We start from the raw sequence: 27,630 nt of genomic DNA, 5'->3' as shown, positions 1-27,630 counted from the left end.
ACAGAGATTGATTTTTGATGAAGAGTGAAAACATTAATAAATAATCTGCACTTCAGAGAGTAAGATATCGATAATTAGGATCAAGATTTGCAAAGCAGTAGTCAGTAGCTCTTCCAGAAAATGTGACTGATAAAAGTAACAATGTTCTCTCGAGAATGAAAATTTAATAAAATCTCAGATGATTGTGTATTACAACAGAAATCATGTAAATATTATTCTGTGAACGATGATTGTATGTTACAAATAATTCAAATCCTTTTAAATAACAAGAAAAAAAACTTCTGAACCCCAAGATACAAAATAGGTTCGTTCCAACCTTGAGTCACAAACAGATTTCCAACTGTTTATAAATCGTCAACGCGCATGCCTGGTAAATATTGGTTTCTGATTAATTTGAAATTTCTGATTGGAACAGCTGATACTTCAACTGAAGTTTGGCATGGAATTTCAACATAACCTTTAAAAATAATTTGGGAAAGAAAGTTTTTGGCTTTCTACCACTCCATCTCAATACAAAAAAGGGGATGAGGGAATCTTCCAAAGAAAGGAAGGAAGTAATCAATTTGAAAATAAGTAACTCTATACATGGATGTGTAGATCATGCAAAGAAGTAACTTTCAGACACAAACTGAAAGAATGTCCTCCTGAAACAGCTACTTTCATATAAACATTGAATTACACGAAAGAAAAAAAAATTCTTTCGAAACAAATACTTCTATATGAACACTGAATTATACAGAAGATACTTTTCTCTACTCAGTTTTTATTTCAAACATTCCACAACGAATGTCACTCATAAAAATATGACCCCTTCAATTCTTTAAAAATAAATCTAATCAAGTGTATTTCTGGAAAGTAAAAGAAGGTTGCAGTATTTTATATCTCTATTCTATTTTTTTATCAACATGGAACTGGGAGGTCACCGCAATAATTAATTTGTTTAACTAAAGATGTTCATATTATAGGTTCACTTAAAGGATTCCCAATTTTTCCTGCGCCAGCAAATACATAATTTATTTTATAACAATTTTTGCAGGTTATGTTGTTTGTAAGTAGCATGAACATAAAACAGAAACAGTAATACGGAATACGCATGCTTCAGATTGATGGTTAGAAGATAATCCTCAAACCATTCTGATAGATTTCGAACAGGTTTGAATCTTGGATGGAACAGAAAACTGATAGTTTACTAATGGTTGGAAACTCACGTTGGAACGCAATCACATTACTGCGCAGAATCCTGACTGTCAGAAACTGTTTCTGACGCCGGTTGGAACGAACCTAATATTAAAATCCCATATCAAATTATGCAAAGCTCAATAATTTACGAAGGCATTTTTTAATTGGACCTACTTTGACTTTTGATTTGATGTATTTTGTTTTCTATTTGTTATGTTCACTTTAGCTAGAAATTTCATAATTCTGTTGGCAAAAATCTGATACAAATTCTATACAAAGATATACTCACGTTTGCCGCTGAATACGCAGGTGGAGTTGCAGGCATTGAAATGGGCGACAAAGGGCTTTTCACGGCACTCTCGCATAGCATCAAGGACTTCTGAATATTATTGATGGCAACTGCTTCATTCATAGGATGATAATTCAGAGGAGGCTGATTTCCCGCACCATCCAATAAATGCATAATATCTTCTGGTACAAAATCAATGACTTGATCCAAAAGTTCGGATAGCAATGGATCGGCGGAGGTGTGTACATTGTTGTTATCCCAGCCCAAGTTGTTGTTCTCGGTACTAGAACTGGCAGAAGTATAGCAACTGGAGTTGATTTGGTTCATTTGTCGCATCTCGGTTCGTTGAATGCTGTTTGCCGAGGAGAGAACAGAGCTGAGGTAGTTTGTATGAGTGGGACGACCAGGTAATCTAGGCGAAAGGAATAATTTGAAATATATTTCACTTGGTAGAATATGATCGGTACTTACCTATTTACAGTCGCTCTTGAGTTTGTAGCATTAGGCTGGTTCATTATCATTTGTATCGACTTATTGGGGTCTGTTACTCTAGGAAGTTTTTCATGTGGGGTTGCTGTCAGTATACTTTCAGGTATTGGCGGAATCGGTTGATGATTCGATGGCTTCTTGGCCAACAAAGAAGCCAACATCTTATTACGTTCCCGGAGGGATGATGTAACCTTCAAAAATTTCAATTAGGAGATTATAATTTCAGTGTGTTGATATGAACATTTTCATTTATAGTGGACTATATTAGGTTACAGAAATTAGAAACCTGTACAAAAAGTATCACAGTCAATTTTTTCAATGTACAAATTTTTTTACTTTCCTTCTTCAAAAATAAAATTCACATTGCAACTGTTGCATCAATATTGTTTGTAAATTGGGAGTTTATTGGAAACTAGATAACGACCATATTAAAAAAGTTCAATAACTTAAATTCAACAAAGTTGACTACAGAATGAGAAAACAAGATTTGAAATACGAATCTGGTAGGGAACAACAGATAAAAACTAAAAAAAAAAAAACAAAAACAGGAACAATATGAATAATACAAACACATATTGATATTGTGTATGAGCTATAAAAAACTTAATCAGAAAAAAGCTCCTAAACAGCTCCATACTATGGGTGGATATGAGATTCAGAATTGAGAACAACTCTTCTCATGCCAACGAAAAATATCAACAATCTGTACAGTCTCATAGTGAATCACGTTAGTAAGAAAGTGGGGGAGGTGAAATGTAGCAATACTGGTAAATGCAAGTTTATATGCGCTGACAAACATGGACAATTAATTCGAAAGCATAAAACTCCATCCCATTTGAGACTGTCTTTAGAATTTGCATCTTCAGACTCTCTAATGCTGTGATATGTACACTGTAACCAGGATGGCACAGAATACATCCAAATGCAAACTTTGATCCAACAACTTATGATACTAATTATTCAAATATAGATATATAATTTAGTCATAATAAGTCCCGAAAGTTATGTTTACCGGTGCAGAGAAGTTTCCAGAACGAAATGAAGATTTACTTGAGAGCTTTAATATTTTACTAAAAACGTAACTTTGAACTTCAACTACAAATGCTTTGCGATTTCTATACATCCCAGTACAGTTATTCATATTAAGGGTACAAAATATCACATTGGCGTTCCAGCACGAAAAAGCACATTGACGCCCCAGCATAAATTGAAATTTCTTGCTCTATGCCATATAATAGGAAATGGAGACACAGAACACAAAACATTTCTTTATATTACGTAAAAACAGTGTTACCTGTTGTCCATCTGAAGTTCTTTTGTTAGGGCCGTCGTCTCTGTCGTCATTGGGCCTTTTTCTGCTTCCATCACCATTAGGCGAAGACGGAAAACCGAGGCTTCTCATCAGCGAATCGTCGTGACAGCGAAGATCGGCCTTCTTGTCTTCCTCGCTGTCCCTTTCAGGTTTCAAGAGCTGCTGAAGCAATTCGCTCTTCTTTTTCACTCCTGCCCTGGATTCGACATCATCGTCTTCATCGTTTTTATCGTTGAGGAGCTATAAAAAAAATAGAAAGGGATTTATTTGAAATAGATATCCTAATATACATAAATATTATACAAATATATCAGTTATTAAACAGAATTACAAAGACCCTATATAATAGAATATATTGGGTAAAACATAGCAGTAGTAGATGATGAAGAGATTAATATATCATACTATAATGATCAACTTTAATTCACTTGGTTCATTATTTTTAAGGAGTAAAGCAGTAACATAACGTTTGGGATTCTCAAGAACTTGAAGAGGACAGAAAAAGAATAATAAATGGTCTTAATATGTGAACAATGGGGCTAATGACATTATCTGATTAGCTTTTCTTCAGGAGAGTTTTGGGACACCCTGAACAGTAGAAGGCCAGCCTAATTTTTTTTTACTTTTTCGTAGAACAATCTTTTTTGGGGTTTCAACACCATTAAACATTGATAGGTAATTTGTGGTAGAAAACAAGCAACCCAGTAGTAATATACATTTCACTCAGTATTCCTCGAAATAAATCCATGATGGTTGGCGTATTTTGAACAATAAGATAGTACTAATGGATTTTGAATGTTTCTTCCTAAACTGCGTCAATCAATAAGTTACTGTTAATGTGAATCCATGTTAAATGTTTCGTGTTTTCTTTGAATTCAGTTTTACTTACAATTCTACATTAAATGAGATCTCAAAAATAAAAAATACCCAATAAAAATAATACTATTACTAACGTTAAAACGAATATTTTAAAGAGTGAATCATTAGGTTAAAAAAAAATTATTGATGTAGTTCACAAAAAATTTCTTTTCTTCAAAATGTAACTTGTGGTGTGCCTCAAGGATCCACTCCTGGGCAGAACTTGTTCGTATAATTTACAACCAAATTTAGATTCGAATATAATACCTCTATAAAATTTATGAGGCCAATTCCAGTAAAATAATTGAAATATACTTTTTCAGTTTGTGACAAATTGTCATGAAGTAAATGTCACGGTTAAGTCACTTGGCAAGTTTATCCTAGCAAAAATCTTAATTAAACTCAAGTGTTTAAATTTCTATAATCAACATTTGTGCAATTGTCGTAAATCGTAATAATTGCATTTTTGTGTCATACCTAGTGTTTTGCCCATTGTGGCAACACGGCAAGACGTATTTCATTTGACGTTTTCATTAAAGTATTTATTGAAAAACGTAAACAAAAAAGCTAACATTGAATTTAAATATTGCTGTTTTTTATTCATAATTTTTGAAAGAGAAAAGACAATTAAGTTGCTCATCGCAAAAGAATATCCAACAGTAATATAGAAATATATTGCTAGGTGATTTTTTTTCTTAAGATCGATTTTATCAACAGAGATAAAATATAAATGAATTAGGCCTTTTTCAGTCTTTTGAAAAAATTGATGAAGAAATGAAATATACGTTTTGCGGTGTTGCCAATGGTACGAAATATTCTTACAAGTTATGGAATGGAAAATTCAATAATTCCCAGAGAAATATTTAACATTTAAATTTCATAAAGAATCATAGTAGAATGGCTGTATGATTTTAGCAGAGCACATTATAAAAAAAGGGAGGCATGACAATTATTTGTCATTTATGACAAGTTCTCAACAGTTATTCAGCAAAATATAAGAGAAATTTTGGTGGTGAAATGTATATACAATAAATATTAAATTAATTTCAGCAGTACGAGGTTTCTTTATTATTTCAGAGTACTTTTTAGAAGTCAGTTTTTCAAAAGGGAAGTCCAATAAAAATATAATTCCAAGTGGAATTATATTTATATTGAAATATTCAATTTTGATTGAAATGCATGCTATTTTCCAATTCAATTTATATTCGATACTGAAAATAAAATAAAGCCTTCTCGAAACTTATCACAAAATGAACCAAACCAGAACAGAAATGTTAATATTTCATAGATAATACTAGAGATAATATTATTTGAAAACCACAGGACAGATAAAACCATGAACAAAAACAAACATGTTTGTGAGTTTCCCATTAACATTTTATACGATTTCCATAAACCTGAATTCATAAAAAAAATTGTGAATTATGCCACAAATTATTCATGCAAATAAGAAAAAACTGTTGATTTTCCAGAGGTAAGTAGAGAACTATCAAATCCAGTTCAGTCAAACGATAGTAATCCAAGAAATATTCAATGGCGGAAATATACAGAAGTGAATTTTGTTTAAAAAATTATCCCGAGAAATGAATTCACACCAAAGAATATTCAATTGTGATTTTGAATTAACATATTGATTAGCCATATTGACCTTCTGACACAATATATTATTATTTTACATATTGATTTGTTCTCTTAAATGGTGTATACCTAACACTGACATTTATTTTGACACATTTACAAAATCATAAAGAGTACACATCATATTTTTATTTTTTCCCTACTCTGACAAAAATTTTCTAGGATAGAACTTTTACTTCGAAGATTTAGTTGAAAATATAATTGTGTTCCTCGCCTGTATTGGACGACAACAAAGCAAATACTAACTTTTACATAAAATTTCTACTTTTTATTGTTGAATACAATTCCTCTTTTGAAAAAATATTATATACCATTCAAATTGTGAATGAAAACACCAATAATTTATCATAACTGAACTTGCGTTACTTTTTCTTCATAAAGTAGAAGTAGAAGGAAGAAGTAAAATGAAAAGTAAAAATTTTGTTTATGAACTAGCCATTACCAAAACATAAGGCTTAATATTCGAATCATACTTTCAATTTGACTGCAAATCAATTTGACAACGTCGCTTACTTACCAACTGTGATTTGACATATTATGTTTCCAAGAATATAAGTTCTGAAAATGACAAACAATTTTTTCTTTTTTCCTCTACTTTTACAGCAATTATGAATTGAACGTATAACTATTTATTGTACTTTGTGTTTTTCAAAGCGTCATTTCGTTCTTCGTTGATACCGTATCCACTGTATTTTATAAACCATTTTTTGGGCATCATTGTTCAAATTGAAACATACCCAACTAGGTTTACAAGAGTCTTATTGGGTGAGAGGGTGCCTCTCTCCCCATCTTCTAAACTTCTCGTCACTTCCGTTCCGAAGAATGCTACACCCCCCAACTGTATAACGATGAAAGCTGTGCTACAAAAAGGAACTGAGATTAACTACTCAGTCTTTTCGATATTATTCAGAGTTATCAAACCATTTCGAAATCACCTGAAATTAATTTTCTGATAATATAAGGTGACATTTAAATATAAATCTAAAACCCATGTTAGAAGTTCCACTGCATGCAAGAATTAAAACAACAATTTTGACTTGCTGAAATTTGGAAGAATCTTTACCAAAACGTAAATCAATTTTCCGAAAGTCCAGTTTTCCTTAACGACTTTCTCACTAAAACTCATCTCACAAACTTTTTCTTTTGTTTCCGCCGTCATCTCGATTCAAAAGTGTAGGACGTAAACTATTTTAAGAAAATATTACCATAGTTAGCACTAGAGAGGCCTGATAAATTCACTAAACCACTCTGATAACTCGAAAAAAATCTGACTGATTCACTATTAGTTACAACGCGGAAAAAATCCCACAAGTTCAAGTTATTACCCAAGTCAGTACAACCGAACGCGTTATCTCCTTGAAGAGGAACTCAGAACTGACATCTGACGGAGTAGTGTAAATAATATCTGATAAAATTTGTATTTGAAAAGGTAAAGGCGGTGGGAGGGATGGCCAAAGCGAAGTGTTGCCACATTTCCAGAAATTTTATTTCCAGCCACTACAGTGGCGGGGTAGCTACCCTTGCAATGGTTCCGAAGAGAGTATTTCAAAATAAATTGAATACATACATAAAGGTGAGACATCATGTTTGAAATTTGTGGTTCATTTAGATTTTTGAAGTTTGTTTCTCTTTTCTAATATTTTGACGAGTATGAGTGTAATAAAAATAAAAAAATACAGAAAAAATGTTCAAATACAAAACACAGAACAACACATAAAAGTTTTTATATGATAGTTGTGGAAATTCGTAGGAAAGTGGTATCTATCGAGAACACTTTATCCTCATCCGAATAAAAATGCTGACTCCCAACGCGCGTTTCCGCTAACCAAGTTAGCACCATCATCAAAAAATAATTGATCTAGTCCATTATGAATATACTAACTCTACCACTTGGATTTCTGAAAATTCTGATTGTTTCGATACTGTTAACATTCGAGTTATAATTTTAGATAATATCTAATAATGATTATTATTGAGGTCAAAACAGAAAATCACACGTTGCTAACAAAAATCCAGTGCGATTGAAAGAATTTCAACAAATGTTTCTATGGACTCACTGAGACGTCGATCATTGTGAAAATACAACACAGCATTCAAAGTGTATTTCCACGAACGAATTGTTTATAAAGTTGACAGTTTTGAATTTAACATATTGGTGAACGAAAGTTAGCACGGCACAGTGGGTGTGATTCTGTCTAGAAATATTTGTTGCCAAAATATTACTATTGGAATGCAGATTATATGTGTAAATTATTAATTTTTCATTAATTGATTGATGATGAACATAAATAACGAATGAACGAAATAACGATGCATAATTGTTTTCGAAAATGGAGCCGAATTCACAACAAAAATCAATGTACATCACTAAACTATGTCCATCCATCAAAAAAGCAAGCCAAATAATGATAGATGCGCAATCAAAGCACGATCACCACGCACATTTGCATTTATTGGGTGAAATAAACAAGCCTCCTTACGCTGACCAATCAGATTTAACTGCAATCGGCTGGCGGAGATCATTGTTACAGTGTCAGAGTGGTCAGTTACGACTCATTAATACCGTTTATTGTATGATTTTCACTATAAGAGGTTTTACAAAAACCGCGACACGTGTTTCGCTATACAATAGCTTTCTCAAGTATAAAATAATAAGTTACTTCTAAATTACAACTATTTTATACTCTAACATATTACCTACTTTCTAATGAAGAAGGTACTTATTATTTTACCTCTGGTAGCTCGAGAAAGCTATTGTATAGCGAAACACGTGTCGTGGTTTAGTATTATTGAGTTTCAATATGGATTTTCATCAAGTATCGGCCAGTCTATTTAATTATGGTTAGTTACCTTATAAGGCCTAGGTGTGTCATACGGTATTTTAAAGTTAAAAATTTTTAAAATATCAAGTACTGCTACGGCTGAAGAAACTGCCAATATGTGTATCTACACTCCACCTAAAAATGTTCTTATGCCCAGCCGAATATTTAAAAAAAAATCGGTCGTTCCTTAGTGCGACTCTGTTCAAGCAGCCTTGCCTGGGAGATCACGTGCACTATGCATGTTGCTTGGTTGGACAGAGTATACATACAGCTGGTTAACGGAAAAACATATTTCAACATATTATAAAACATAATTCCTCCGCCACGTCTGTCTGAATTTGTCTATCATATCGGAATTTGTAATGTAAACGATCCTCACCATTATTTTGGTCATCAATGACCTGTCATTCACATTTTTTAGTAATTTGGTAAACGTTATTCAGGTCGTCTCTTTCTGCATCAACTCTAGTAGTCTTCGGAATGGATATCATTTAAGGTTATTTCCACTATATGTTCTGTGGGTCCTTCAATAAAACGCATACTTAATTACTCAAAAGTTGGAAATTAAAATAATATATTTCAATACCACTGCTCAATTATATTATTATTATTATTACGTTCGCTCGTGTATTATGTCTTTCTAACGTTATCGTACCGAAACATAGTCAGAATAAATTCACCGCGATTGATAAACGAAGTTTCTATGGTATTCTTTGTCCTTTCTCGGGCTCAGTTGTACAATCGCAGTTCAAGTATGGTTCAAGTTTTGGGCTTGGTTCAAATATTATAAATAAGGTTTGACGGTGAACCTGATTCAATTCACTGCATAAACAGTTATTACTTAACCATCGGTTTTTGATAGTATAGAAATGTCTGATAAATTATGAAAACTGGAAAAATCACTTTTTCATATAAAATAATTTTATTTCAACACAATCGTTCTATGCAAATTGTTCTATGTTAGTCGTTTTATACAGAATGTTTCAAGAACTATTGCCAGACTATTTAACAGATTTACAAAAACTCCTGACTTATTAGTCAGTGGGCTATGCTTGAAGACTGGCAGTAAACAAATCTAAAGAAATGAACTTTAAACGTTCAAGCCAGTCTCGATATACCTACACAGTAGGTTGAATGGACTGACGCCTGTCAGAAAACAACTACTCCCCTGGCTAATACCACGAAGGGCGTTGGATTATATCCGACAGGCGTCAGTGCATGAATCTTCACAGAAAATTTCCTGCATATGCAATTGGCAATACAACTGAAAGAGTCGACCTTCAATTTTGGATCGGGCACACTTGCAGACCGGTTTCGGGCTCATTAGCCACTCATCAGTGCAAGATAGTGGCCATCATCGACCTAAAGTCAATGATATTCCATAATTGAAAATTGGAATTCTTTCAGAGTATTTCGTTCCTCTTCCTAAGTTGGAGCGAACAACAAAATGTCACTCCATCTAGTGGACGAGGTACTAACCAACTGCATATCCGAAATGTGCCAATTGCATATGCAGGAAATTTTCTGGGAAGATTCCTGCACTGACGCCTGTCGGATATAATCCAACGACTTTCGTGGTATTAACCAGGGGAGTAGTTGTTTTCTGATAGGCGTTAGTCCATTCAACCTACTGAATAGGTATATTCGAGACTGGCTTGAACGTTTAAAGTTCATTTCTTTAGAAAAACTTCTGAGATTGAAATATAAGAAAACTTTTCCATTTTTTTGAATATCGCCTGATTTCCCAAAAGGCAATTCTTAGGTCTTGTTAGACAATCAAATAAGAAGGGAGCAACTACTGGAAACTACTTGCTATTTTATAATTTGGTATTACACTCATAACAAAAGTGAGTACAAGATACTCTAATAGCCACAAGTTCTAATTGAAAATATTACAATATTTCGAAATGAATCGCTTGCTCAGGGCACATGATTCTTGGACCCAATGATCACTTACCCCACGGTGTGGGGAGTGGTCATTGGTTGATAATGTTGGTGCGCCCTCCCGAATGTATCGGGGCTTCGGGGGATAGGGTCTGACCAGCGCACACTACGGCGAAAAAAAAAAATAATAACTTTATTCACAACGTATACCGATTAGAGTACAATTAATACAAAATATATGAACAAAGTGGTTTGGCGATAAGAGCAGAGCTCTTGTTTCGCCTCTTAATAAGCAGAAAAGAAGTTGTGGTACAATTAATGAATAATTCCAACATGGAATCTGAATCGTTGTTATGTCCTCCTATTAAAATTTTTCATTTCACACACATTTTTTATTCTACCTTTTATGAATTATAAGTTGAGTGAGGTTTAACTGAACCTAGACAACAAAATAGCAAAAAAAAAATGCAAAAATATTGAGTTTCTCTATTTGTTTAAAACAATTTAATAAACAAATTACTTAAAAAATTCTTATCCTTAATAACTGCCATTGTTTAATGTGAAAATAGACATAGCTAAATATCAATTGAAAGAAAAATTTTTATCAACAATTTTTAGATATTTCATTTTGCAATAGTTATAAAAAATCATAATTAGCAAGTTAATAAATTTTTATGAACTTTTATCGCAAGATCGTGTGGGAATTGGGAAATTGGGAAATTGGGAATTGGGAAAAAATTTGTTAGTTAACAGTTGAATAACTTTTTGAAAAATGGTGATAAATTTTTTTTTCTACGGGACTCGATTCATTCAAGTGTTAAGAATTATTATAATATAATTTTTGAAAATTGCTTAGATATTAATATTTTTTTGAGTTATTAACGAAAAACTAAATAACATTTTTTTAAATCTTATTTTGTTAATAAAAATTGCAATTTTTTACCCGCACCAAAATCCTTCAAAAACATTTTTCTAGAAGTGATTCCGAATCGAATGAGCTATCGCTCATATTTTTAGGACCTTTATCTCTATTTTTCATGTGTTTGAACTTGTTGATTAAGACTAATTGCTGTAAAAGTTTTGGCTAATTGCGGAGATCATCTAAGATATAAATGAGTCTTAGATCAACACAGCTCCTACACCAAAACTGCAAATCTCTTCTCAACGAGTTTTAACCAATCAAGTTGACGTCATCAGGAGATGACTACACTACGTTTCAAGTTGTATTTATGAGGCCTTCAACAAAGGCAATAATATATTAGGGGTACCACTTATTGAAGAACCCAGAGTTGTAACAATGAATTTAATGCTGCTTTAGCTCACGTTTAAGATAGCTCATTTCTCATTTCAATTCATTGAAACAACAGGGATTTCATGCTTTGATTTTCATTAGTTATTGTAATATGTAAACTGTTTCTCTTTAATATGAACTATGACGAATATAATGGTAAAATAGTGAATAGTGAATGCCGTTGAAAAAAAAGAGTCAATTTATTATTATTATTATGTATGATGTACAGAATTGTCTCTCAGCCGACAGAATTACAGTTCTCATGACAAGTTTCAGTATCTAAATTCACCTTATAATTTTTTTTTCAAATATCGTCATGTAACCATGAATCATACCTTGCCAACTTCAAACTTGGCAACGTGGCAAGCTCCAATAATTTTTTTCCTTGTAGAAACTGAAAGTAGTTAGTCTCCGAGCATAATAGGAAAATACCATTACTGCAATTATGTTGGGGATCAACAAGGGATGCGCAGGTAGAGAGGCCCTTCTTCAGATAAAGGTATTCTATTTCGTAAAAGCTATTTACAGAAAGACAACAGGGCATACAAAATGTAGATAATGTCTGTTGAAGTCTTCACTGAAATTATCTTACATCCAATCTCGAACAAACGCAGGGAACATATAATGTTTCATAACAATGTCCAACTGATAGGAAAATTGAATAAATAAAATTATTTCGGATGTTATCATGGAGCATGCAGTATCGCTGGAAACATGTCTTATCATTATCAATGACGCTTATTTTTCTTAGCATGTATGTACATCATCACCAAACTTTCACCATCATCATAAGTTGCCATGTAATTGTCGTCTGCATCCTCAAAAGATTAAAAAATTAATATGTTTATTATTGATCATGTGATCTGACTTGACTTTGTCCATTAGGTATATTATTTCTTCCAATGAAACAAAAAAATATTTATATTACAAATTGAAAAGAAGTACTTCTTGGGAAGAGTAATTTTTGAGAAAAATCATTTTTTGTGCATCACTTCGCTAATAATGTACAGTGTGTCCTATGTTGATGAATAGTTCATAAACACGGCGAGATACTAAAATTTGGGCAATACAAATATTGGTTTCGCATTGGCGTACTGTTTACGAGGTTTAAAGGGGCTATCGGCATCGGTTTTTTCCAAAAGAAATAAATGTCTCCGAACCGGATATAATAATAATGCTGCGATAATTCTGTTGGGGGTTCAAATGGACACCAATATGTCTTGGCACAATCATGTCGCTGGAATTGCAAGGGCTACTTCTCGGAAACTTTGAACACTGTTCCGAACCAGAAAACTGTACACACCTCAGCAACTGTTGATGCTTTATAAAGGTCAGATCAGACTTTCTTTGGAGTATTTTTCCCATGTATGCATACCCTGAAGCTGCTGAATTACATCCAGAAAAGAGCCATCCGCCTGATTGGAGACGCGAACTTCATTTACCACAACCTTGGTTGTCTGAAACATCGTAGAAAGGTTGGCGATTTGTCTCTCTTCTATGAATACTTTCACGCGAAGTGTTCAAGTGCCTTAGCATATTTGATTGCACCAAGAGCGGTACATATCAAAAATACGCGACATACTTTGGCTGCTCATCGTTTTGGGGTTCAACTCAGTACACTTCGAACTTCACTGTTTAAGAACTCTTTAATTTGGAAAAATGCGTTTATGTATTATGAACTTCCTGAGAACGTTTATCCAAAAGAATTTAATCTCCAGCGATTCAAATCAAATGCGAATCGCTACTTTCGCAAGAGCACCGCTCTAAGAGCGCCTTAAGGATTTTCCTGTAGTGCTTGTGTTTTGTCTTTGAAAAAAATCTGAAAAAATTATATGAAAGGTCATCAATATAAATGAAAATGGATTTCACATTTTTTCACATATGAGAATTCAGATACTTAACTCCTAAGATGAAAATTTTTCAAAAAAGTTCATCCCTCATTTTTGTTTTAAAAATTTTTTTTGTGTATTTCAGTGGCACATTTTGTAAAGAAATGTTCATCATTTGGAAAGTGATCGAAGTTATTTACGAATCAAAGACGTCCTAAGTAATTAGGGAGCATGTTATCAACAACTAATTTATCTGTCTGTCTGTTTAAAATCTGTTTTTTCGTTAATCAGCTGTCGCACCCCTACGAACGACAACCCTCAGAAGTCGAAACTTGTGCGAGCTAAGGATTAACGAGGTCTTACCTTTTAACGTGTGATTCCTAACACGGGTTGGACGGTAGCAAGTGCAGATCGATCGTTCAGACTAGGGCTTGAACCACCGACCAACACGGCAGTCAATTCGAGTGAGTGAACAAAGCACCCACGCCGAACCGCTTGGCTACCGACTGACCTATATGTCAATACCTCGCAAAACGAAGTTAAAATTCATGAAACAAGCCAAAATCAAATATCCATCTCTAAGGCAGTCAAATAGCTGTTTAAATGTCAATCTGCCGTTTTGACTTCTCACCCTCCTCACTCTGATGGCCTCTCCGATGGTGGTCCTCACTGTCGATATTTGGAAATCAGAGATAATTAAAAAAGTACCACGTGAGCCAGAAAAAAAAACTTTTTGAACAAAAAAAGCGATTTGGAATATGAAGAATATTCCACTTTATGCGCAATAAATTCTGGGTAGATATTTCGATTATATTTCGTACAGAAGTTTTTGAGGATTCTCAATCTGAATATGGAATCTATTTTGATGCACCTTGACTTCTGATATATTTTTTAGTAGAAAATGGGTCGTTTTATCCCCATTTTCGTTATTGCAAAGCTAATATGTTTACTTGACCAACTCTGGAAAACTCTTAAAAGTTGTCCGGAATCTTATTTCCAACAACCGAGTTATGGATGTCTTGAGACATACTGAATAAAAAATGGGGAACTTACAAAAAACTTTTATTCAATGACTGAGGCAATGCTAGATATTGATAACTGTTATTCTTGCAGAAGAATTGATCAACTCAAGCCAATAAATCCAATTTTAGTTAAGAAGGAACTTTATTGACGTTTTTTACTATTTTTCAATTTTCAACTGACAAATATTCTTTTCAAAACAAATGAACACAAAATAAACATACAGAATGATAATGAGTAAATATCCACAATAACAGTCCGGACATACTCATTGATTCTTTGGATCATCTCAAAAGTCAAAAATTCTGATATTAAAGCCATTCTGCAATCAAAAATATCTAAAAAAGAAAAATGATATGATCAGTCACCACCGAGTTTGCAGGCAGATACTACATCCTCCTAAAAATATATATTCACCTTTCAAAAATTCCGAAAATTTTTGTTTCTGTACAAGGTTTGAATGTATACCATGTATACATTCAAACCTTTACGTTTAGTTCATAAGAAGCATTTAATAATTCCTTATCTGTCAACGCATATTTTGTGTTAAAAGTTCAAAATGAAATTCCGGAAAACTGCTGATTATACGAAATTTTTTAAACTTAATTCTAAATTTTCTATGATTATATCCCAAAAGTGCACCAAGTGTAATCGGCTAAAAGGTGTGCAAATGACTTAAGTGGATAAAAAATCGATAAAAACCTATTATTAATAATTATTAACGAAAGCATTGGCATTGGGAAAAATAATCACCATAAAAAAAGTACTGAACAAAATTGGTAAATATTTCTTATTGAAAGCAGAGTGCATTCGTATCATGCTCATTCCGGAAGATAAACTGTTGAATTTTTCTACTATCGGTGTTTCTTGTAAACCAAAAACATATTTCCCATTTTTCAAAATTTAATTTTAATCCGACACTGATGCACTGAAAACTGTCGAAAGTGTTAAAAAGATGCTTCGGAAAAATTTGAAAGAAATTGAAAGCAATTTGAAATTTTAAAGAAAAACAATTCAATTTGCAAAGCATTATTTCCATAACCTATATGGAGAGAATGACGTCATTGATGCATATTGAATTATCAAAAATAAAGCGTTCACTATGGGCCCAAACAAGGGCTGTTAATTTTCGACTACAATAAATTATTTACAACTGTTGCAACAATAAATTTACTCTGAGAACATATATAAAAATAATAATTTGTACCGAGAAGGTTCAAATGATGCACTCAAACCAATAAAACACGAAAAACTTGAAAAGAAAACGACGCACGCACATTTCGAATAATCCATAACTTGAATAAATATTTATTACTAGAAATGAAAAGACTCGACATACTTTTACTCCCTACGGTGATTTTCTACCTTTTGAAATATAATTATTACTTACGAAATGACTTTATTACACCCAATAAAATTTAATGACCACCCAAATGTTGGGCTCGTCGCAGGGAACCCCGCAAGTGGCATTTTTTAAAAATTGTCAACGGTCGAATTAAACGCCATAAAAGTCTTTCACAAATCAACATGTGCTGGTAAAATCGGGGAGGCGTAAGATGCATTTAACCACCATATGGTATCCATCTAAGCTGTGAGAGAACGCTGAATTTACCCAATATTAATTTAAATAGAAACCAATACCACCAGTACGCAGGCAGCGGCGTACAACGGAGAATTTAAAGTTCCTTCAAAGGGCTCCCGAGGTTTCTGTTATCTGAAACGCGTCTTCACGGCCATATTTGAAACACTTATACCAGTCGTAAACTCTTGTTTTTTTTATAGCAGACTCACTACAGGCCTTTGTTAACACTAAATTTTGATACAAATTTTGATCCATTTGTTTTAACAAAAGAAAATAGCCGATCTCTTCTGCTGCCACACACAAAATAAACAATAAATACAGCTGAACATTTTTCCATAATTCAGGAGCATGTATACTAACATAATGAAAAAAAAAGTGATAATCGGACCTTACAAACCCATGAGATTGACAAAAACTCGTTATTTTCTGAACATACTTCGTATGTAGATAGATTTGACCATTCCATATAAACTACTCAAAATGAATATAGAGACATGTCCTTAAAATGCAATGAGTTAAAAAATATGTATTATTTTGTCAAACATTTATATTTATAAAATAGTATATAGGTGGCTTTATTAAATTTAACTTACATTGTTTTCAAAATGCTGTTTGGTAATACGATTAAAAATAAATACAAATGAGTGTCAAAAACAAATAAAATTTATTTCAGAAAAAAATTAAGAAAAACGTACATTAATAGTGAGTACGTCCACCCCTGGCTCAGAGAAGTTCGGCACAACGACAAGGCATGCATTCCACCAAATTTCTAATTATTTGTAGTGGTAACTGCTTGTAAATCGTCAAAAGAGCATCTGCAACTTGGTTCAGATTCTGGAAGGGTTGATGATCCTTCAAACGTCTTTTCAGTTCATGCCAGAGCTGTTCAATAGAATTTAAATCCGGACTACTAGCTGGCCATCTCATGACATTGATATTGTGCTCCTGTAGGAAATTTCTCACCACCCTGGCTACGTGTGGCCTGGCATTATCTTGTTGTAAAATGAACCCAGCGCCCATATTTTGGGCAAATGGGACGACATGAAGTTCCAATATCTCCTCTATGTAACGGGCAGCCGTTAAAGTCCCTTCCCGAAATACCACAAGGTTCGTGTGTCTTGTCAAAGTTATACCAGCCCATACCATTATCGGTCCACCTCCAAATGGAACAATTTCTTGCACACAGTCATCCAAATAGCGTTCACCGGGACGTCTCCATACCCGAACACTTCCATCATTGTTGAATAACATTTTTTTTCATCTGTAAACATTACATTGGTCCACTGTTCTAAATTCCAATTACGATGCTCTTGACAAAAGTTTCTACGATTTCCTCGATGAGCTGGAGTTAATCTAGGGGCTCTAGCAGGTCGTCTTGCATGGAGTTGTACTTCGTGAAGTCGGTTTCGTATCGTTTGGTTCGAAATTCGCGTTCCCGTAGCTTCGGAGCGACCCCTAATTGCCCATAGTCGTAACAAACGATCTTCTCTGTGGGTTGTTGTCCTTCGTCGATTGGGATATGGGGCTCTTTTTATTATGCCGTAAATTTGGTAGCGATTCCAAGCTCTGGAAACCGCAGAATGACTCACATTAAGCATTTGGGCTACACGACGCCTTGAATACCCTACTTCGATCAATGCTACTGCTCTAGCAATTCGTTTGAGGTACACCCTACGTATCCTCCTTCTACCCAATGCATCAACATTCATTGTTTAAATTTTAAAATTTAATACCTATCACGAACTAAAGTAAAGTGAAACTAAATACAGAATTTTTCATATTAATGATTTTGTAGCTAAAAGTACAAGAAGAAGTAAAAAAGTAAACAACAACTGAATGGAACATGATAAGAATTGTTATGGAGTACACACCAGAAGTTTTTATCATGAAATAATACATATTTTTTTACTTATTGGATTTTAAGGATGTGTCTCTATATTCATTTTGAGTAGTTTATAACATCTTTATAACATCTAATACAGTTAAATGAGACAATTAACAATGTTGACGGCACTGTTTATTCTCTATGGCAGAATATATCGCCTGTAACTTATTATGTTATTAATAGATATGCTACTGTTATTTTCATTATTATCATGTATCACGCCGCGCAATTCGCTCGAAATTAATCGAGTAGAACGAACATGAAGTGGTTTTCTCTAAACGGCGATAGATTATAGAAATATATTGATTGATTTGTTTGATTCTCGTATAATCACATCGATATATTCAGTTGAATATCGGTGCGATTGCACTATGTTAATTTTTTCAGTACCGTAACCATGATACTACTATATCAAAAAAGTACTGGAACTTGGTCCATGAAACGCAAAATATGTTTATTTATCCAAATTTATTATATCGCCTTTAAAGTAGGCCCCTTACGATATTATACACCCACGCCAATGAACAACCCAATCATCAATACATTTTTCTAACCCAATTTTTTTAATCGACTTCAGTACTCGCTGCGAATTCTCTTTAATGACACGTTTCAACTGAAAACGGGTGCTGAGTTTTTGGCTCGAAATTAGTTTTCTATCCACACACCAATATTATCCTCATAATGCTCGGATAATATTCTTTATTTACTGTCTTCACCTTCTGGAAAGAATGCTTAGTACACAACACCGCGGTATTCGTAAGAACTATTAACACCACCTTCACTTTTGATCGACTTCAACGAGTTTTTTTCGGTTTCAGCTCAGTTGAAAGGCACCACTCCGAAGCTTTTGCAAAAGAGGACGCTGCAAGCAGCTTCATCGGACCAGAACCTGTTATTGGCATCACTTCAGGCTTTGCTAAACAAAGATTGAACACCAACACGCTGTTGGACTACAGTAGGGAAGAACTACGATGTCTAACAGGCCTTCTTACAGGCACTATAATTTGAATCATCATATGCATAGACTTGGAGTGTCGGAAGACAGTGTGTGTCACCTCTGTTTGGAAAATGAAGAAACAGCAGAACATATACTTTGTCCCTGCCCCGCTGGGGACCGAATCAGATTTTTAGAGTTCGGCAGAGCCGTACTCTTACTATATGACCTGAAAGACCATTCACCATACACACTAAACGGCTTCGATAAGAAGCTGGGTTTATTTGGTCGAATGTGAATATGTGTGCCACAATAAACCCTTGCGGGTTGCGGTGGGGTGTCGAATAGACCCACTCACTAGACCCAACTTAACTAACTCCGAAGCTTGTTGACTGGTTTGAAAATCAAATTCGTGAACCCATACCTTATCACTAGTTACAATGCGTTTTACGAATGTGGGGTCGGAATTGATTCTAACATGTCTTCAGCGACTTCAACTCCAATGAGTTTTAACAGAAAATTCAGGTATTTTGGCACTAGTCGCGCGACAACGCGTTTCATACCTAAAACATCGTTCAAAATGATACGACCTGATTCGTGAGATGTCGAAATTTCAGCGGTCATCTTTTTCAGACCTGAACGACGATTTTCAGTCACCATTTCCTTTACTTTCGTGCTGTTCAGTTGGGGATGTCGATGGCCGACCAGAGCGATGCAAACCATCCATTCACATCTCCACCACATTTTTGGCTAAGAGTTACTTTGAGGATTCACAATTACTTAGATTCAATTTACTATTATAATTCATATGCCTTACTGAATTGATATCATAACTGTTTGTCTGTGAGATCGGAATATTTTCAGACATTTCCGAAAATAATAATCATCATATGGTTATATTTTAGTCATGAAAAAACTAATTAATCAGAAAATATACTCCATCAAGCGCATCCTCTGCTGCAGGCAACCAGTTGCAATTGAAACCAGGTTTGTGTTTAATAAATCCTACAAAACACAAATAAAACAGAACACAGATGCTACAAATGCAATACGCATATATACAGACGGCTCAAAAACCAAAGAAGGCTCAGGATGTGAAGAGTACTCCAGATCACTAAGCCTAAGGATTAAGTGGAGAATGGAAAAAAATACCAGCGTGGTTCAAACAGAACTGGCTGGTACCTCAATCGCCACAAAAGAAATAACCAGAAGAGGAATTTCTGGCAAAAACATAACAATCTGCACTGATATCAGACAAGGTCTATTAGTCTTGAACAGACAACGTGTTACCTCAGGGCTAGTACTAGAGTGCCACCAAGACTCAGTCAAAGCCTCGGTAGATAATAACATTATCCTGAGGTGGGTTAAAGGGCACGACAGGAGAGAAGGTGATCGCATTGCCGACTCGTTAGCCAAGGAAGCGGCTGGACTAAGAATTTCAGGACCCAGTGGCACCTACGGCCTGATGACTTCGTCGACAATTGCGGAACTAGCCAAACGTCACACCCACGTTCAATCCCTAAAGAAATGGGATGGAATCAAAGGATGTAATCTTGTCAGGATCACCCTGAGAAGCTGGCGCCGAAGAAATATTTGGTGATGACCAGAAAAAATCTACGCTTAACAGTAGAATTTCTGACTGGTCACGACAGTGACGTTTCCTTAGTTGACAAACTAAGGAAACGCCTCCATACAATGGGACTAGTGGACACACCTCTATGCAGGATGTGTGAACAGGAAGATGGAACTCTCAGGCATGTCTTATGCCAATGTCCGGAGTTAGGTATCGTCAATAAAAGAGTGTGTGTTCGGCGAGTCTTGACCTACATCTGCGGATATAAAGGAGATGTCTCCTAGTGACATATCCACCTTCCTGGAAAGGACAGGATGGACGATGACCTAGAAGGACACCTCCTCAGGAGGATGTACAATGGGTCACCTTAGTTCTGTGGGCCTACACTCACTCTCCCTACTCTACAGATACAAAGATACATATACTTCATCAAGCAGGGGTAAACCGCCTGATTTGAAGAAATGAATTCCTGCACTTGTAGAGGTTATGGCATAACTGAGGTAGGTATTACTTTCCTACTATTGGTAATGAGAATAATGAGATAAAGCAGTCGTCGCTTTAAATTAAGAGGTTATCATAGACGTTGACGCGCGACCAATCACAAAATATTTTGAAGTAAAATTGAGAAGGATTTTAGTGAACTTTATATAAGAATTTTACACCACCCGAATTTTTTCATTGAATGAAATGTCATTGGAAAGATGAAAAGATCATAATTATGTTCTTTATAAAACATTTCACTGCTTTTTTTAAGAATAAACTCGGTTTTTCAACGTATATTCATTACAATACTATTATCAATTGTACTTTGATATCTCATTTTTTTAAGCCACTTCATACCAATTCTTGTGTTCAAACAAACAAATAAATTCCCAACTTTTGTAAGCAAGTGCACTAATCGAGTTGAATAAACAACTGATAATTATAATAACTGGATATAGTCAATTTCTAAATTTATAAATTTATAGTGTCATTGGAGATAAAAATTACATTAAACATCGAAATGAATGAAATAAGTTGTTTGTATTAGACGTTATTGGAAAGTAAATGAAAAATAAACTTACTTTAAACTGATCTGTGCAGTTTAATTAAAATTGGGATACCGTATGACTTCAAAACAACTTAAAACTTTGGATAAAAATAATTCGCATGCCTGTAAACTTTGAAACTATTTTGTAAATTAACTGTGTAGTGTGTACGCCAATAACAATTCGTTTCGATAGTTTATAACTACCTTACTTATGTACTGCAATTTGGAATTATATGACCAATAGCTATGATTTATTATGAAATATATTAGAAATTGAATTTTTTTCGGTGTCAACGACTACTATAGCCATTAGTCTGGTATCCTGGGCAATTTATATTAATAAATGCTACGAGCCTCCTGGGGAACATCATGTCAATTCACTTTGAATTGGATAGTCAAATGACAAATCGTATTTTATAATAGGGGATTTCGGGATTTACTAAAGCGCGGCAGATTAATATACAGGGGGATACCTTGTAACCGGTTAAGTACCTCCTCCAAATATGAGCCCCATATATAAGACCGCCTGTGAGGGATAAAGGATCGGATTAGTAAAAAAAAATTAATCACCAGAAATTCTCGAGCGCGTCAGATTAAGGTAGTGTGAGTTAATTACCTGCTAAAAAGTGTATATTCCAGTAATCTGACAATTTGAGAGTGACGTAAAGAAAGGAGAGGACAGCAAAGTTGTGAAAAAATAACGTCACTTCGACATTCTCGAGCGTAGCTAATTTTTTTTTATTTTCAAGGAAATAATTCAAGGATAACGAAAAATATATAATCTGACGATTTCCGCAAGCCGAAATAACAAAAATTCGTCGATAAAGTTTAATGCGTGCAGCTGTGTGATACCTATAGTACCCTCTCCGAGTTTCTATTCCTCTCTTCTCTATTCACTTTTTCTCTATCTATTACTCTCTCACTCCGTCCCCATTCTGAATTCTGTTGCCAAGACGCCATGAAGGTGAAGATGATGATTAATTAATCAATTAATTGATGGATGTAGCCGTTACTACGTGGTAGGAAATCATAATGAAGAAAAGATGAATGAGTTTTTTACCAATTTTATTTGTAACTAACGTTACTTCAGTTTCGTCCTATGAGGACATTTTCAAACTTATACAATATATAAGTTTGAAAATGTCCTTATAGGACATACATGCAGTAACGTTAGTTACAAATGAAAGTGGTAAAAAATATAGAAAGTTTCATTTCTCTTTTCTTCATTAATTGATCAATCGATTATAAGAAATTACATTTTTTTGAGCATTTTTAAAAAATTATTTTCTTATAAATACAAGTATTCTACTTAAAAAATATACACTTATTTATTTTCATACGATTTCCTGAGCTTTTCAATTAATTAAGTTCAATGAATTAAAATTTTTTTTTAAATATTGTTTTTGTCAGATTAAGCGAATCCCTTTAGATAATCGTCAGATTACGAGACAGCACGTCTAAAATATGAAGATGAACCATATAAATCTTAATCTGACGCGCTTGAGTATTTCAAAATGGCGAATTTTTTTTGCACATTATAATAATGGCCGCGAGTTTGCGTCAGATCGAAATCGTCAGATTATTGAATGAGAGTTTTTTTTTTGCAATTAACTCCCTCTTAGAAAATCTGACGCGCTCGATTAATTTTTTTTCTTTTCACTTTTAACCCGTACGTACAACCACCTACATCATGCAAACGATCAGATTAACATACCAACATTATTGAAAATACGTAGGACATTGATGCTATCAATATCTGACGCGCTCGAGTATGTCCATGCAACAGTATTTTTTTACATATTTAAAAATCTATAGCCGCTTCCCCCACCGATGAAAAGGTATATATTATATAACTTTTTTTTCTTCTTATCATCAAAGCTTTGCAACCTAATATGTCTCAATGATGCTCGAGTAAATCCCCATTTTGCATCGTGGGCTCCTCTGCTATTACTTCTCTTTGCAGCTTTCACTGCAAACATACAACTACATGATACAAAAACCCAAAATGGCGGCGCATTTTTTTTATTCCACTTATCATCTAGTTTCAATTTTTGGAACAATAACAATGTGAGGAAATTTATATCTTCGGATTCTCAACTACGGTGAGGTGGAGAGGCTGGTTACCGAACCATATATGCACATGCGCTACGAAGATAACTGTGTCAATTCCCCATCGCATTTGATAATATCTGCTTCACTTGTAGACAAAAAACCGGTATAAAAATCTGCAGGCTACGGTCATAGCATGGAAAATAGCATCCACACATATTGATTATCTTCAAAAAGTGCGTACATTAAATGAAAATAATTCGCTTACCTGTCGTAACATATTATTTCCCGTCGAAGTACTAGAGGTGTTCGCCTTAGACGGCCCCGGCAAGGAATCCCGATGCGTCGGTCCTCTTGGACTGCACCTGGTCTCGTTCCTATCCTCATCTTGATTCAACAACTCCTTCAGGATTCGGTCTTTACTGTCGGCCGGCTTCTCCAACAGATTCCTCAACCTCTTCGATTCGGTCAGCACCGAAGCCTCTTCGAGTACGTGCGCCTTGCTGTCCTCCTCTTCCATCTGGTAGCTGGCTTGGCCGTTGATGGGGCTAAAGGAGAACCTGGGATACTGATTCACGGGGGTCGGAGGGTTGGTCACCGCGGGGGCGTTTGTGTAGGAGGCGTTGCTCGGCGGTCGCGGTGTGGCAGTGGAAACCGGAGACACGCTCTGTCTGGAGTCCGGCCTTGCGTCCTGCCAATTGCCGGAATCTAGTTCGCCCCAGGTGGAAGAGGGGAATATTTCGAAATTGAATTCGTTTTCGAGATTGAACGAGCCGTACGTGGGGTTGGACTGAAGCAGTGAGCTGGAGGACGATGTGGTTGTATCGGTAACGGATGACGTAGGTGGTCCGTTTCGCGAGCCGTTCACCACGCTGGTCATCAATGGGCCACCAACTCCGGTACTACTCGAACTGCCGCCTCCAGGATCGGTCGGACGACCGCCCGCATCGTTTTCACTGAAAATTAAAGAAAATAGCAATAAACAACATGTAAACGGCTCACTTAAATTTTAACGTGTAGGAGCTAGATTGCTTTGATTTTTTTTTTATTTCATAAAATACATTGTTAACATTTTGACACATAACACGGAGTGTGAGATTTTATGCAACTGATGTGATCTCTTTTTATATCCGATGGAATTTGCTGATACTTGATAGAAATCTATAACACATGTAAGATTTTCACTGGACAATTTACATGTTCAATTCAATGGCACAAAAACCCAGGCATCGGTTTTCTCCAAAAAAATAAATGTCTCCGAACCGGATATAATAAGGTCAGGACAGACAATTCCGCTTTCTGCTTCGATAAGTTTGTAGAGGGTTAAAATGAACACGAATATCTCTTGGCACAATCATGTCGCTGGAATTGCAAAGGCTGCTTCTCATAGACATAGACTTCTCAAGACTGGCTATAAATCAAATTATCTAAGAACAATTTGTTCAGGCCAGTCTCAACTCCCTTTCCCTCTCTTCAAGTATGCCCACTGACTATATGTGAAAGTTTTCTTTCCTTATACGAGGAATTGGGCAAATTTCGGATATGCATTTGGTTACCTCGTTCACAGGCAGATGGGGCGACGACAAACCTGTTGTTTGTTGTATGCTTCAACTTAGTTCGAGAAATGATACTCTGACGGAATTCGATTTTCAATTATCGGAAATCATCGATTTTATGTTGATGATATAAACTACCTTGCACTGACGAGTGGCCAAACAGCCCGAAACCGGTCTGCAAGCGTGTTCCAATAATTGAAAATCTATTGCGGGAGTTGTATCGCCAACAGCATATGCAAGAATCCTGCACTGACACCTGTCGGATATAATCCAACACCCTTCGTGGTATTAGCCAGGGGAGTAGTTGTTTTCTGATATGTGTCCATTAAACTAATGTGTAGGGAGATTGGCCTGAACGAATTGTTCTTAAATAATTCGTTATGTAAGTGAATAATAATGTGCATAAATGTAATAATCATTATTCATAGTAATATTGAAGTTCTCGTTGTCAACTGTCACTGATATAAAACAACTGAAGTTTTTCTTTCTCTCTCTATGTTGTTGGCTTTTGCTTCCATTCAGGCGCATTAAGCCAAACAACTGAAGTTTTTGATTTGTAAACTAGGTTAAGTAGTAAGAATAGCTTTGAGCTTAATTTCATCTAGTATCTCCTGATGATGCTAACTTGGTTGGAGATATGGACGGTTCATTTTAGACCAGGGGTTCCAATTCCCTTATCAACTTCACCTATTTATATTTCATCAATAAATACGATTAATATTATTGTACAAGTTCATACTGACTGCTCTTTCAATTCATACAGAAATATATCATAATGGCAAAAGATGTATATCATCGTGACATGTAACTAAGGTTTATCAGCTCAGATAAATAATTTTGCGAACTCCATTTACATGTCACTGGCACAAACAACCTCCCCCACTCATTATATCCCTTCCACATTCTCTATTTACACTTTGAAAAGACTGTACCTTCAGTAAGTACCGAACTGCCGATGAAATGTGTAGCAGTGAGAGACATCCAATGAAGGGGCGTTAGATTTAAGCACAAAAATGTCCTGGTACCAATCACCTAGACTAGAAATAAGACTATTTCGAAAACAATGATACAATATAAATAACCCGACTCTACCGACTAAAACATCTATACTGTTTCGGTACATTTGGAAATGTCGATTCCTCAGATATAGTATTTGAACGAACTCGAGAGATAAGCTTATAATGGACTAAATAAAGAAAGATAACATCCGTAGAGGGCAGTTTTATCACAAGGCGTTCGTCACTTCGGATGTGATAGTGCTGCTGACGAATCGCTCACAAAACCATTTTATCTGCCTGTGGAGACGAGTGGAGTTTGTAGATACCCACCCATATCACCGCATGTATTGGAAAGATAGTCGTGTTCCATACTCGGTTCCGTACAAAATGAGAACCGAAATCGTTTTTCTGATAACAAGTTTGGAATGCATATATTTTTTACTTGGGAGGCGTTTGACTCCGTCCATTTCTTCCAAGTCTCTGCAAAATAGTACAGCTTTAAGGGTTTATTGCGTACTTTTCCCCAACTTTTCATATCACCTCCTCCAACGTCCAACATTCTTGTTCCCTAAACTAGTTTTCACGAGTTTGGGTATTTTGATGTCGTTGTGATCCATGAACGTGTTTTATATTAGAAAATTTCAATATTTAGTGATTCTATGTAGCTTCTTGAAATTTTAGTCTGAATTGGTCTACTCTTGACTCCACGTTATTACAAGACGTGACGTAGGATGAATTTCGAATTGCTCCTACGACCACGGTATTCGCCAGATTTGGCTCCCAGCGACTACTGGCAGACCCCAAAAAAATTCTCATCGGTACGAAACTTCGCTCGAACGAGAAGGTTATTGCTGAAACTAAGGTCTATTTTGAGGCAAAAGATAAATCGTTCTACAAAAGAGGTATCGATATGTGTGGCTCATGTGTTACAAGCGTTTGCAGAACCGAAAACGTTTTATGAGAATGTGTTTTGAATGTACAGATAATTAAGTTAATCAAAACTGCCTATGATCACCTTTACTAGCCACCGTGGACTCCTAAGTTTGTTGAGGCATCTATACCAATATCAAGAAAACTCATATCGAAGTAAACATTTTTTAAACTTGTTTACGTACAGGACGAATCTTTATTTGATCCCTCACATACGGAAGTTTGAACACAGCAACACCGTTTTATTTACTTGTGATGCACTGTTTGGAACTTTTGGTGTAGTAATGAATATTACTGGAGTTTTATCCCAACACCAAACCGTTATTTTAACACCTCGACACGTGTTTCGATCAAGAAATAATCATCTTTCTCTTGAAGATGATCACTTGGTGATCGAAACACGTGTCGAGGTGTTAAAATAATGGTTTGGTGTTGAGATAAGACTCCAGTAATTTTCACCGTCTCATTTGATGGATAATTTG

The 27,630-nt window shown here is 35.1% G+C and overlaps 1 protein-coding gene across 10 annotated transcripts in view; it reads right to left on the bottom strand.

Moving 5' to 3' along the window:
- The window catches only part of tai (basic helix-loop-helix family member taiman), a 503,475-nt gene that overhangs the window by 20,728 nt on the left and 455,117 nt on the right, over positions 1–27,630 (bottom strand). For all 10 annotated transcript variants that reach the window (XM_074170929.1, XM_074170926.1, XM_074170931.1 and 7 more), the window contains 4 exons: positions 23,933–24,620; positions 3,252–3,509; positions 1,940–2,148; positions 1,469–1,880 (listed from right to left, as the gene is read on the bottom strand). In XM_074170929.1, the coding sequence (XP_074027030.1) occupies positions 1,469–1,880; positions 1,940–2,148; positions 3,252–3,509; positions 23,933–24,620 (1,567 nt within the window). The remainder of the gene's footprint in view (positions 1–1,468; positions 1,881–1,939; positions 2,149–3,251; positions 3,510–23,932; positions 24,621–27,630) is intronic.

This window comes from Leptinotarsa decemlineata, unplaced genomic scaffold, assembly GCF_025532065.1.
Source record: "Leptinotarsa decemlineata unplaced genomic scaffold, Ldec_3_MD MMD2_tig00000008_RagTag_RagTag, whole genome shotgun sequence".
NCBI lineage: Eukaryota > Metazoa > Arthropoda > Insecta > Coleoptera > Chrysomelidae > Leptinotarsa > Leptinotarsa decemlineata.
This window is presented reverse-complemented; position numbering and strand designations above follow the sequence as displayed.